The sequence below is a fragment of the Cydia splendana genome, chromosome 4 (assembly GCF_910591565.1).
Source record: "Cydia splendana chromosome 4, ilCydSple1.2, whole genome shotgun sequence".
Classification (NCBI taxonomy): domain Eukaryota; kingdom Metazoa; phylum Arthropoda; class Insecta; order Lepidoptera; family Tortricidae; genus Cydia; species Cydia splendana.
Genome location: NC_085963.1, coordinates 11,997,546 through 12,012,892, shown reverse-complemented (window position 1 = coordinate 12,012,892; position 15,347 = coordinate 11,997,546). Strand labels below are relative to the sequence as shown.

The 15,347-nt window shown below is 40.4% G+C and overlaps 1 protein-coding gene across 1 annotated transcript in view; it reads right to left on the bottom strand.

Annotated features, from left to right (window-relative positions):
- LOC134789921 (C-Maf-inducing protein-like) overlaps positions 1 to 14,043 on the bottom strand; it is a 59,272-nt gene extending 45,229 nt beyond the window's left edge. The window contains exon 1 of the mRNA XM_063760616.1: positions 12,683 to 14,043. Within this exon, the coding sequence (XP_063616686.1) occupies positions 12,683 to 13,453 (771 nt within the window). The 5' untranslated portion in view covers positions 13,454 to 14,043. The remainder of the gene's footprint in view (positions 1 to 12,682) is intronic.
- Between the last annotated feature and the right edge of the window lie 1,304 nt (positions 14,044 to 15,347).

Sequence of the window (15,347 nt, the reverse complement as noted above, 5' to 3'; positions counted from 1 at the left end):
CTGATAAATTAAATGTCTTCTGCCTATTACGTATTATATTGTCTGTGAAATAGTTACGAGAATACTCGTAAAAAAAAAACCCAGCCTATATACGTCCCACTGCTGGGCACAGGCCTCCTCTCATGCGCGAGAGGGCTTGGGCTATAGTCCCCACGCTAGCCCAATGCAGATTGGGGACTTCACATACACCTTTGAATTTCTTCGCAAATGTAATGCACTTGCAGGTTTCCTCACGATGTTTTCCTTCACCGAAAAGCTAGTGGTAAATATCGAATGGTATTTCGTACATAAGTTCCGAAAAACTCATTGGTACGAGCCAGGATTTGAATACTGGTTTTATTATGAGCCCATATTGTCCCACTGTTGGGCAAAGGCCTCCCTCTTATTCTTCCACGTATCCCTATCCTTAGAAGTCTCCCACCAGTCTCTGTCAAAAGCGTCAAGCTCGTCCCGCCATCTCCGACGAGGTCTACCGTGACGCCTTACAATTTGTGGAACACGGTAGGTACTGGTGAATACTGGTACTTTTTATAAAAAATATTTTGACGCGTTAAGTTTTACATGTTTCAAAAAACTTTCCACTCGTGTCTGGAAGATAAATATGTATATTAAAACGTTTTTATTGTTGCGCAATGGTACATAACCCTCCTTTATGTATGACCCGACACACACTTGTTTAAGTGTGTGGTAGTTTAGGGCCATATGGTTGACATAGTTAACAGAGCGCCTTGGCGGTACGCAGTGTATCACACATGCACAAATAATAATCAAGACACGGCTTAAAACATTAAAATATGATCCTATTTACAAACGTCACCATTCTACTCGATTATAGCCACCGCAGACGGACTGCATCCCAGCTGTAATTATGGAAACTACACGAGGATTGCATAACATAGGTAAGACAGAACACAAACTAGTGCATAGAGCGCCCCAAATTAAAAGATGATGAAAAGACAAAATAGGCTATTTACATATTTGATATTTAACAAAATCATACAGGATACAACTGGTACAAAGCAAATTCCTCGCAAAAATGTGTGATGAATGAAAAGTAGATCGTTAACAAAGGGATGAAATTATGCCGTTTACCCGAGTTAAACACTCTACTTTTCATTTCGAATACGAGGACAGTAAAACACACGTGTTGTAAAAGTATCATGATTTATGGAATGGGGAGTTAAATATCAGAACGGAAATTGTATAAGTAACAAATCCATTTAAAACCAAATTTAAAAAAGTTAAATGCTCTAGTGCAGAAAGAAACATCACTTTCTGCACACTTTTAATACAATAATGACCCTCTTTCAGAACATGTGAAATGAAAAATAATGTTTAAGTTGCTTATTTTCAAAAGACTTCTGATCGTATACAAATATAAATTTAATTTTTAACAAGCAGAAACGTCTGCGAATGATGCTATTAAGCTTAGAATAAATTTAAAAGTGGAAAACTTATTAACTTTAAATTATGTTGTACAATTAAATATGAGCAATTACCGCTTTTGACGTACCTAGTTAGATGATTAAGTTTCACTTCATACGCCCCTCTTTTTAGTGATACTACCTACTTCCCTTTTCTCTACCGACATAGGTCCCTAAGATGTTTACTTATAATTTTATAGCGACGAAGATTATGTTAGTTGCATAAACTCAAGAATGTTAGTCATAATTCATGAGATTAAATTATGTTTGATGAATAAATTTAACCATCGACGTCCGAGAGTAAATGACGTCAGAAACTTGATTTATTCGATAAAATTTGCCTTTCAACGGTATCGATGAGTACATGTAATTCTCCCCAAAATACAATCTAACTGTGATGGGCATCTGTTCTGTTATGGACGAACATGCCAGGGATCAAAATTAATTCTTACGCACCTTAGTGTCTAATATTAATTGGTCTAACTTTTTAGAATCTGTTCTGCCTTCTTAGTAATAATAATAATAAATAATAGTACAGGATTCTCTGCCTCTGGCTTGCCTTAGCCGGCCGGCCAGAGTGGAGTCGTTAGAGCTATAAGCTCCAGGGGTGGAAGTGAAATATGCATAAGACGCGAGTTGGCACAGTGGCTGTTAACAGCCACTGGGTAGGAAGCGGCGCACACCTCTCGACACCACACCGGTGTTGCCCTTGAGCCATCCTAGATGTAGCTTTTTGTGGGGGCCCATCTTGTGAGGGCGAGTCACCGTCTGCCGGAAATAAAATTGCATACCGTTTTATTAGGCAGGCGTCCGGTTTTTTACCCCATAGCTCAGTTCTTAGTCCATCGCTTTCACCCAATAACCTAGTTCATTTTAGATTCCATCAACTTTCAATAGTCCTTACACCCTGGCGGGTGCTGCCTCTGCGTGCGTCCCATGACACGGGCAAGGGCAGCATCCGCTCGGTGTACCCCTTACATTTCATTAAAGTGTCAAAAGGGCCTCTACGTGTTGGCTTCGGCTCCGCGCACGCCTCCCAAAGGTCCGGAACACCATTGTTCCGTGATGGGAAAGACATACAAATAATAATAGTACTAGGTACAGAAGACTCACTCTCTAACAAAACGCGTCTGTTACGATCAGCACAGATATGGCCGCTAGGTGGCAACAGCGCCACGCGCGGCTTATGGCTTTCCCCAAAATTGGTGTGGAACGGATGTACTTTTAGCTACCTGTAGCAAAGCGACGAAATCGCGGAGTGAGCCATGCCTGGTATTACCTAGTATGTAAATTAACACTGATTTTACATGTCACTGGATACCTATTTATTATAAAAGTTATCTATATTTGGGAAACCTAGAGTGGCATATATTCACATTATAAAAATTGATGCACATCACATTTGCACCAGTAAATAGGTGCGCAATAAATACTGAAATGAATATCATATATATATATTCTATATCTATATTCATATACATATTTATACAATATCAATGACAACCACCAACGGTCGGCGCCAGCTTTTGACCTTCGCGATGGTTAACCACAACTCCCGCAGTACGGATATGATGGTCGTTCTTGTCTACGTGACAGCGTGATAAAACGGTGTCCGTCACTTTCTATCCCACGGTGTTAAACAGTGACAGTTATTTTATCACGTGGATAGAGATGGATAAAGCTATCCATAATACGCCGGCATGCCGGCAAGGTCGACATAGGGGTAAAAGTAGGGGTCACAAAGCCGTGCGTATTTTAGAAAACCGGTTTTTCGGTGTTTGTGTAACTGCAAAACCGGGTTACCGGTTTTTTCGGTGATTTCGATTTTACGTATAATTTGTAAAAGAAGCAAGTATTTTTAGGATCAATATCAATGCTTTGATATTACGTCTTCCACGACATTTCTATTTACTTTATCTTTACCAAGACCATATCAATAAATTAATCCAAATCCATCAATAAAGTTTTTAACTAAGCAGCAATTCTAAAACGGAATGCCTAAGCAACCTATTATATGACAACGGTGTTGACATAGTCCTCCTTCTGGAAATACACCGCTGATGATGCCCAACTCGCTAAACAAGGTAAAATACCGGGATTTGATTTGGTAGCGGCATTATACCATAAACAATTAATATAGAACTTCGACATACGGCCGATCTTCTCTTACTGCCCTGGTCAACCTGATTTCAAATAACATCGATGGCAACAACATCGCCACCACGATTATTCAAATCGGCGAAACGCGGATATGCAGCATATATAAGCCTCCACGTAGCTGCTGGCCTACTCCACGCCTTCCTTACTTGGAACACCCGCCATCCCTTTACATTTGAGACTTGAATAGCCACCATACCAGCTGGAATAGGAAACCTGATGCCAACGAGGAGGCGATCATGGACTGGGCAGATAGGAACAACACTGTTTTAGTCGTTTCTCACAAAGGCAAAGGAACGTTCAAATCAGCTCGATGGAGAAGTGACCACAACCCGGACCTAGTCTTCACAACAAGAGCAATAGACGGTACCCCAGTGGTCACCGAGCTGTACGTGCTAGCGGATTTTCCACACTCTCAACACCGCCTAATATTAGTTGTCATAGGTCTGAAAATACCGATGGTTGAGTCGTATCCTGCCTAACACCACATCGCGGAAGTTTGCTTATGCTGATGACCTGCCCCTTGTGACACAAAAAGACAGCTTGGAAATGGAACTAAATAGCCTGGAAAAGGACCTCGATCTATTAGATGACTATTTCTCTCAGTGGCGTTTGTGCCCCAGCACTTTCAAGAGGTGTTCTGCTTTCACCAGTGCAACAATAGCCAACAAGGAGCTGAGAGTAAAATTCAGGCGCAATCTTCTCCGACACAACTTCCTTCCTAAATATCTCCGAAGCATTCTGGATTGAAGCCTTAACTCCAAGGAGCACCTAAGCAGCCTATTTGCAAAACTGGGCAAATAGATATAACGTTGGACACTAAACATATTGTTTTTTTTTTTATTTGCTCTTCAAAATAATTAAGCTATGTTTACAAAACTGTAAAATCGAAAAACTCGAAAAAGCCGGTTTTATTAAAGTGAAAACCCGGTTTTGGCAATTGGCTGTAAACCCGGTTTTTCTGGTTTTTTCGATTTCGGTGAAACCGGGTTTGTGACGCCTAGGTAAAAGCAAAAGTAAGTAGGCACTGCAAGTAGATAGGGAAGGATATGTATGTAGCCAGTGTATGTATAAATATTAATAATAAATTTGGCCTAAATATAGTATGTGGCTGAATTCATAAAATAACCAAGATAGAATAACCTCCATATTAGCATGAAGTGGTTCAAGATTTGAATCATAGGTACATAAAGGGTGCTGAGAAAATCCTGAAGGATTTCAAGAGTGACTTAAACCTATGCATGAGTGGGTTATTTTACTTCACTGGATTGGACCTATTTTCATAGAAAATGTATTTTTTTTCGAATATGCTTTAAGGGTTTCGTACCCAAAGGGTAAAAACGGGACCCTATTACTAAGACTCCGCTTCCGTACACAAAGGGTAAAAAAGGGAACCTATTACTAAGACTCCGCTGTCCGTCCGTCCGTCCGTCTGTGTGTCACCAGGCTGTATCTCATGAACCTTGATACCTATTAGGCAGTTAAAATTTTCACAGATGATGTATTTCTGTTGCCGCTATAACAACAAACTAGATTTTGCCCGAGGGCCCCGCGGTGCGCGTGTTGTTTGTTGTATTTTTGTTGGAGCTGTTGTTGTTAATGGTGCTGTTGTTTGTGCTGTCGTAATTGTGTAGTAGTTTGTTTACCAAAGGGAAAAAGAAATAAAGTTTTACTTTTGCTAGGACGAAAAGATCCGTATGCGAGCACTTCGAGCGAGCGTATGCTTGGGAAATCGTAAGGGACGCTCCGGGCCTTCGGCCTTCGCTGGGTTCGGCCTCGCGTTTTGGGAGTCGGGGTGGAGGCTAAGGCTAAGGAGGGTAACCTACTTGGAAATTTGAATTTTGCCCCTGTCCGCCGCCATGTTGGACTTTTCCAAAAAAATTTTTTACATAGTAATCTTGGGCCGCCAGGCTCGCCGTATGCCAAATCTCAGCGCGCTCGGACCAACTTGAAATAAAAAAAGAAAAAAGTCAGCCATTTTGATTTTTTTTAATGCCGTTTGTTTTGTCTTGGGGCCCTCTATGACATTTGCTCGAGCACCCCCCACCTATCACGCACCGTTCAAAAGTTGCTATACAAAATAAAAGTGGCCAGTTTTTCCGCAATTGAAGCATTTTTCAAAAAAAATTTTTTCATAGGAATCTAGGGGTCCTCGAGATTTCGTGACTAAAATTTCAGCGCGCTAGGACAAACTTGAAAAAAAAAACTCGGCCATTTTGAAAAAAAAAATGGTGGCTTCAAAAACTGCCAGAGTCCCTCTATGACATTTGGTCGAGCACCCCCCACCTAGGTTTCACCGTTACGCCAGGCCGTTATACATTTTTCTGACCGGAAGCGGTAGACCAAAAGTCGGAATTTTCTGGGGGTCACTTAGCCGCCCTCTATACGACCGTACCAAAGTCAAATACCCCACGAACCTCCTTCTGGGAGAACAATTATGTCAATCAATCATCGGATTGCGGCTTTATATAATAATCATACTAAAAACAGAATATAATAATAGTAGATTGTTAACCAAGGGTTGAAAGGAACCTATTTCTGTCGAGGTAGTTTGGCGCTCGAACGCAGTGAGAGCGCCAATAGTCCGAGACGGAAATGGTGCCTTTCACCCGAGTTAAACACTCTACTTTTCATATCGAATGCGAGGAAACCAAACCAGACAAGGCAATTTCGCAAAATCAGTAATTGAAGTACCCAATAGACCTACGGCCATGATATTTTTCCTTAGGACTTACTTGCAATCGGAGACTTTACATGTGTGAAGATTAATAACCCCTAGCGAAAATCATTTAGATTGCAATATTTACGAAAACACACATTTTTTAACAAACTGCAGTAATTTTAAAATGATTTGTTCATTATAGTATGAAAATCAGCGGGATTGCCTCTTACTTTTTAATTTTATACTTTTTCGTTATAAAAGCCGCAACAGACTACCAGACCGCACCGCGACCTTGGTACGCCGCACCACGTAATAACATAATAAAAGTATTTTAAATATTAAATAACAATTAAATTAATAATAAAAGATTTTTTATCTTGTATTTTATTTATTTTCATGAATATAGTGCTACATAACTTTAAAAACCAATTTAATATCGTACAAACGTTTAACTGTGGCTGTATAAGATTCTGCCTTTGCTCATTTACGCAAGTGTAAGGTTTAAAAAAATATTTTTGGTGTATTCCTTTTGGTTCCCGCCTTATGAAATCGATAAAAAGAATTCAACGAAAGAAATCAAGAATAATTAGTTTTTAACAATTTACTTACATCATTTTTTATAAAAAAAAGGATCAACGTGGGATTAGTAAAATTAAACCATTACCAATTATTCCAGGCGAGGAAATAAAGACACTATTTTTCCATTTTGTTTCCACCCAGTTGTTCGTGGGACGGGGACGCAGAGGAGTACACCACTTTTCTGCGCTAGAGCATAAACGTATCACTTTCTGCGCACCTTTTAGAACAACAACGACCCACTTTCAGAGCATGAGATATGAAAATATTTAAGTGGGACTCCCATACAACAAACATGATTTTATTGCCGTGTTTTGCGTAATATACGGAAACCTTCGTGCGCCAGTCCGACTCGCACTTGACCGGTTTTTTCATAAAGCAAAGTGCCTTTATAATTGCGACCGCGGGGTTAGTCCATTATTTTGCTACAACAAGTTCAGATGCGGCAATTGTCACTAACTTTTAGTACCTATGTTGTACCTATGGGACCTGTCGGGAAACAGTAGCGCAGCGCAGGTGAAGATCTCCCGCGTAATGACGTCAGCAAAATGGTTGCTGCAGCGTTGTCGAACTTACAGCCCAACTACCTATGTATTGCATGGTACTGCACACACATTTGTGATATCAAATATAAAACGCAGATTAGTTAATATATGTAGTATTCCAAAATATATTGCTGTTTATAATTTATTGACAAAGAAATAAAAATTATGCAGAAAATATGGATATTTGGATTATACAACAAATCTAAAAGTTAAACGTTAAGAGGAAAGGGGACGCCCGCTTTTCCATACAAACGTAGTCCCCATTTTCCTCTCTGGATATTAACATTATGGAAAATATTTTTACGTAATTTGATGTATATTTACCGTAGCTATGACCCTACGTTTGACTTTTTTCGATTTTATGATTATTGTAAAAATTAGGAGCGAAAAACAGTTTTCATACTTAAATTTTTAAACTCTTATCGAACGAGCGAGCGAAGCGAACGAAGTTCTTACATTCGACTTGGGACACGCGGCTGGCTAGGGGCACGTCCCGGCATTTCGATGTTTTTAAGCTGAACCATCAGAGGATAGTTTGATACTCAAGAACTTAAGTAAATTTGTTCTAATTTAAATGAAATTGGGTAATCGTGTAGTTGAGGGCATTATATTTTAGTCATTAAATTATGAACAGGCTCGATCAAGGGGTTATTGAGCTAGAAGAGCTTAGAAGGCTAAAAAGCTATTTGTGCGGGGTCTTGCTATTCTGGTCATCTTTTTGCAAGAAAGTATGGTCGAGTATGGTATCAAATGAAAGTGCTCGGCTTGCACTTTTATAATATCGTTTTTAAATTTACCATTTTGAAATAATTAGCAAGATAAAAATAAACATAATATAGGTATTTGACATTTGACAGGAAATATTTCGGCTTACCACATATACAGTATCAGTTAAAAGCTCCACAGACCTTGCAATATATAGATGGTCAAGCAAATCTTGTCAGTAGAAAAAGGCGCGAAATTCAAATTTTCTATGAGACGATATCCCTTTGCGCCTACATTTTTCAAATTTGCCGCCTTTTTCTACTGACAAGATCTGCTTGACCAAGTATATCCACGCGATTTTTGATCCATTGCCGCCTATAGTGGGACATAAAATAGTAGAAATTAAATAAAATGGAACTCTAAAATGTCCATACTATATAGTCGGTCCAACAAATTTGTCAGTAGAAAAAGGCGCGATATTCAAATTTTCTATGGGACGATAACCCTTCGCGCCTACATTTTTTAGCCGCTTTTTTCTACTGACGGAAATGGCTGACAGACTATAGGTAAATTGTTGGCATGTGTAAGCATGTTACGTCAAAAATGTGACAGCTACGTAGAAAGTGGCACCCTCATTTATTAACCGACTTCCAAATCTCAAAAGGAGGAGATTCGATTGTGATTTTTTTTATGTTTGTTACTCCATATATCTCCGTCATTACTGGACCGATTTTTTAAATTATTTTTTTGATTGTATGTATATGCATACAGATTGGTCCCGTTTTTGTCATATTTAACCCAGTTCTGATGATGGGATCCATGAGGAATCGAGGGAACTCCTCAAATCTTAAAGGCATACATATAGTGATTTATGTGCTTTATCAACAAATCAAGCATATACATTCAAAAAAGTGACATTTGATGAAGTGGAACTGCTGATGATGATCAGAACGGAACTCTTCAACGAAGCATAGTACACGTTTGGCGATTTGTCCTCTTCGTTATGTTTGTTAAGCAAGTTAAGTTTTTAAGCCACATTTTTGTCAAGCTCGAGTTCTGATGATGGGATCCACGAGGAATCGAGGGAACTCTTCAAATCTTAAAGGCATGCGTATAGGGATTTTTGTATTTTCATCAGAAAATCAAGCATTTTCATTAAAAACTGTCGCATTTGATTAAGTGGAACGGCTGATGATGATCAGAACGGAACTCTTCGAAGAAGCATAGTTCAGGTTTGGCGATTTGTCCTCTTCGTTATGTTTGTTAAGCAAGTTAGTTTTTTAAGCCACATTTTTGTCAAGCCCGATGTCTGATGATGGTATCCATGAGGAATCGAGGGAACTCCTCAAATCATAAAGGCATGCGTATAGAGATTTGTGTATTTTCATCAGAAAATCAAGAATTTGCATTAAAAACTGTCGCATTTGATGGAAGTGGAACTGCTGATCATGATCAGAACAGAACTCTTCAATAACTACACGTTTAGCGATTTCGAATTTCGATTTTGACGGAGCTGGCCCTGGAGCCAGACCTGACCCGGATCCGGGCTCTTATCTGGACCTGAACCCGGACATGGACCCGGACTTGGACCTGTACAATAATCTTTCACCGGTCCCCGTAGAAGTCGGTTTTTTTTCTTGAAAATTATTTTCTACTATTTTATGTCGAACTATACGAGTAAGTAGGTGCAACAAAGTCAATCGCTCTATATAATTTTTGGCAAACCGCGAGTTCTCAGTTCGGGGCGAACTACTAGTAATAACTAAAAAAAAAATAACCGTTAGTTTCGTAACTTTATCCATATTGGTTTGTGGCCGCGGTAAATTTATTTCTCTGCTAAGAAATGACAACTGTAAAGATTATCAGCATGGAAAATCAATAAGCCACGGTTTGGTTGGCTATGGCACTCAAAACGTTGTAGGTAATAGCTATAGGTCATACGATACGTACCTAAGTACAGTTGAGTTTACATATATAGGAACTTTAAGCATAGGTACCTATTCTGATTTCATTCTACTGCCGTATTCCGAGCCTGAACCATACTCAAACACCAACACAATGACCCTAAACAATTGACTCCTACGGCTCCTAAGGTGAATTGTACGTACAGACAGCAGTAAAAGTAGTTAAGCGGGTGAGGTATTCCAAATGAACTAGGTATAGTGCGACCATACCATACCAAAAATTCCATACCATAAACTAAATCGTTGCCATGTTTAAGCATTTTACGTCAAAAATGTTACAGTTACGTAGGAAGTGGCGCCCTCAATTATTTTCTACAATTTCTTGTCGGACTTTTCTTCCTCGCGTTATCCTGGTATTTTTGCCACGGCTCATTGGAGCCTGGGGTCCGCTTGACAACTAATAAAAAGCGACTGCCATCTGACCTTCCAACCTTCCAACCCAGAGGGGAAACTAGGCCTTATTGGGATTAGTCCCATCGCAATCCCAATTTCTTGTCGGACTATACACATCATAATATAAAGTTCTGTTCACAACTAGGGAATATATCAAATTATGTTACTAAATATTTATATTTTTAATCTGTAGTTTTTAAGTAGTTACACTACCTACTACCTAGTATATATAAATTATTATAAACCGAAATGGGTGTCTTATATAGACGGTCAAGCAAATCTTGTCAGTAGAAAAAGGCGCGAAATTCAAATTTTCTATGAGACGATATCCCTTCGCGCCTACATTTTTCAAATTTGCCGCCTTTTTCTACTGACAAGATCTGCTTGACCAACTTTAGATACAAGGCGTTACAAAATTGTGAGGATTATATTCGGTATCGTGTTCTGATTAGGAAAAGTACTTAGCAGAAAAAATGTTGCCTTTGTATAGGGGATAGGCCGACTTGGAAAGCCTGCCCCATAGAACAAAAAAATTGAAACGAAAAAATGTTTTTGCCTACTTTTTCCTAATCAGAAGTAATCCTAATCAGTACATGACACCGATGATATGCGATTAAACGGTTCCCCACGAGTCGGCGTCTTCAGACTCTTCGGCTTACGTGGATAAGGATGGCATTCCATTTGTCCAATATCTTGGTCCAATGTGTATTTGCGTCTGCTTCTCACGTTTTGCTTAATGAGAGAGTGAGACGCAAAGAAATTGGACAGGTGAAATACATTCTAACGTCTTGATCTTGTCGACTACGAGACCACCCGCCACCCCCGGCCACCCGGTCACTTTTTAAAAAATTCATTTTTTTTAACCGACTTCCAAATGTCAAAAGGAGGAGGTTATCAATTCGGTTGTGTTTATTTTGTATTTTTTTATGTTTGTTACTCCATATCTCCGTCATTACTGGACCGATTTTGAAAATTCTTTTTTTGATTGTATGTATACAGATTGGTCCCGTTTTTGTCAAAACCCAGTTCTGATGATGGGATCCATGAGGAATCGAGGGACCTCCTCAAATCTTAAAGGCATTCATATAGTGATTTTTGTGTTTTTATCCATAAATCAAGCATAATACATTAAAAAAAGTGACATTTGATGAAGTGGAACTGCTGATGATGATCAGAACGGAACTCTTCTACGACGCATAGTTCACGTTTGACGATTTGTCCTCTTCGTTATGTTTGTTAAGCAAGTTAAGTTTTTAAGCCACATTTTTGTCAAGCTCGAGTTCTGATGATGGGATCCATGAGGAATCGAGGGAACTCCTCAAATTTTAAAGGCATATTTGCATCCGACAATCAAGCATTGTCATTAAAAACTGTCGCATTTGATAAAGTGGAATGATCAGTACAGAACTCTTCAACGATCATAGTACACGTTTGGCGATTTCGATTTCGACTTGGACTGGGACTGGGGCTGGGACCCGGACCCGGACACAGACTTGGGCCCGGACTCGGACCCGGACTTGGACTCGGACCCGGACCTAGCCTCAAACCCAGAGTCGGACCTGGACCTGGATCCGGGCTCTTATCTGAACCTGAACCCGGACTTGGTCCTGGACCTGGAATGCACCAGGACCTAGACCTAGACCTCGACCTGGTCCTTTACCTGGTTCTGGACCCGGACCCGGACTCGGACCCGGACCCGGACCTTGACCCGGTTCGGTTGAGAAGTCGATTTTTTGACCAATGACATCCATGTCAGTTTATAAAGTTGTGTTCAAATCATTTCATACAACTTGTCACCGCCTAGATAATTAAGTCTGCTGCTGACTGTAGGTACTTCATACAGAGTTAAACTTTTGGATAATATCAATAAAACGTGCGTACGAATCGCAAAATGAAAGTATTGTTTGAAAACATGCTAGGTGAGCTTCAAGGTGACTTGAGATTCGAACGTCATTAACTCATTACGGTTAAAAGTTTACAATGTTGTGGTTGGAATGGTCCGACCATAAATTAGTAGATGATTATCAATTATCTTTACACTGTAAACTTAACCGTGATGGTAATTTAAGCACATCTACCCACAGAGTAACGATAAAACATATGTGAAAATGAGGTAGGCATAGGCATGACGTAGGTGATTAAGTAAGGGTGCGAATTAGGTGCCAAACTTTGACTTATGCAGTGAAAGATGCACAGTACAACCCTCTTCGCTGTCAGCATAAAAATTATAATTATTTTGGTATCAAATTTACTTACAAAGTATTCGGCAGAACTTTGGTCGGCCAGCGATGGTGAGAGCAAGCAGCCAGGCGAAGGCGGTGCGGTGGCGGCCGGCGGCGGCGGCGCTAGCGAAAGCAACTCGCCTGCCGACGCCGACATGCTGCCCGCCACCGCCAGGCTCCGCAGCCGGTCCGCCAGGTCCGTGTGCCCACCATTACACGACTTGCTACCCTTCCTGTCCTCACTCCCACACAAATTGTCAATGATCCTAGGCCGCCTCAGCTTCCGCGAGGCGGCACGCCACCGCCTAAGCCGACAGGCTGCGTTGTTGAGCACCTCCTCCGTTTCTCTGCACGCAGGCCGTTCCTCATCCGATTGCGTCACGTCTTCAGATTCAATCGGCTCATCTATAAATGGTAACCCGTGCTCCAAGGCCATAGGGGATGGCTCACCCTCACTGTCACTAATGACTGCATTTGACGATCCCGAGAGAAAATCCCTTAAGGCGAAAGCGAGACGTTGGTCGGTATTGAGTCCCTCCGGAACGCTGTCGGAACCTCGATCGGTGGGCACAAATCTACTATCCCCGTTCGTCTTCTCTTCGCTTAGCTCATTTTTCAGGGTGTCTTTCTCGTTGGAATTGAGATCCACGTTAATTTCTTGACTAAATGAAGGCATTTTTAAAGGCAACAAGTTGATCTCCCCGTCAAAAACTCTTACTGTCGAATACGATGTTTTAATTATGTCCTGCAGACTGAGACAGGTCCTTGGTGGAGCTGAAGTTCGAGCTCTGGATTGTGTAAACATAAACAAATCGAAACGACAGATGCGCACATTTTTATCAGGACGAGATGAGTATACATACACTTACACTTTGATATTGTATTTCGACTACTAAGAATCGTTGAACTATATAAACCTAATATTCGGAACGCGTTCACTCACTGTATAAAAAACTATTGCAAGAGTTCCCCAGAATAAACAGCACAAATCAGTCATGATCCGATCCGAACACGCGATAACGATATCTCCCCAAGTCAAGTGGGTGCACGCTCAACCTCTAAATACAAGCAGAGTGCGCAAACTGAGCTCTGCTGTCTACTGGCTGCGCTTGTCGTCGTAAGCTGTACATATACGTAACGTTCTCGTTTCGTTTGTAGTCTTGTTGTTTGTATTGACGTCCGTATGGCCGGCGCTCAGCGTGCGCGAAAGCGGCGCCCGACGAGTTCGTGCCTGGCGCCATCTATATCGGTATTCCGGTCGCTCGCTCCTAATCTAGCGAGCTGACTCAGCTGCCTTCAATGCCGGATATGAAGTTTTCTAATTAAACTTCGCCCGTTGTTATGACGTTAGCTTCGTAGTTCTCCATTCCAACGACAGATGGCATCTTCTCATGATTTTTTCAGGCTAACAAAATTTTCCTGTTGCTTTAACAGTCAGACCAAGATAAGTCTGCAACGATTTTGATAGCACACGCCGTGCAAGTATTTACGCATTTATACGTCATAATACAGTGTATAAGTTAGTTATAAGTCATTTTTTTCTACCTTCCTGTGTATGTATTGTATAGGTAACTGTTACTTATTATACTAAAATAAATGGTATTCTATTCTATTCTATAATTTCAGTTGATTATAAAAGGATATTATTTTGAATTTAAACACTGTGACCCACAAACCTAATAATAATAATGCCAGTGTGGGAGCACCATATGAGATATTCGACCCCCCCCCTAGCATGACTTGAATTGTCGCGCGTCGCGTACTCGCGTACGACAGCATACCTACATTAAGACATTAACACATTGAATACCGGGAACCCGCTCGGCGGACGGCGGGTTCTCTATTCGTAGTCGCTTTCCTCTACAAAGCGGGAAAACGCTGGAATCTGCTACGAGAGCGTAGCACTACGAAAACTGGCATAGCACCGTCCCAATCTGTGAGTGTCAAAAGTCTTCAACCAAAAACGTCACTTTAGACACTGACAGATCGGTATCGTGCCGCTGTGACATCTTATAAGTATTGTTCGAATTGGGCGTGCATTTGTCGCAGTACGATAGATAAAGCCGTTATATAGTTATAACCCTAGGGATATAATTATATTACTGGATTAAGTTTAGTGAAATAATTGTAGGTAGGAGTGCGGCGGTGCGGCGGAGGTATAGTTATATCCCTAGGGATATAGTTATATGCCGTATAGTACGTATTATAATCATATTCCTAGTAAGATAGTAATATCTTACTAGGAATATAACTATAATACGTTTCTAGTTTAGTAATATAGTTATATTACTAGATTATGTTCAGTATTATGATTGTAGCAGTGTAGTGCGGGGGTGCGGCGGAGTCGGCGGCGGGGGGTAAATATACTTACTGTTTTCTTTGATTCCCTGGCAGATTTATAACCATTTAACCACATTAGTTTAGTCAAATACCGTATTATAATCATATTCCTAGTAAGATATTACTATCTTACTACGAATATGATGATTATAATACTTATTATACGGCATATAACTATATCCCTAGGGATATAACTATACCTCCGCCGCACCGCCGCACTCCTACCTACAATTATTTCACTAAACTTAATCCAGTAATATAACTATATCACTAAACTAAAGACGTATTATAGTTATATTCCTAGTAAGATAGTAATGAATCGCTTTCGTATAACTATGTTACGACATATAATTATATCC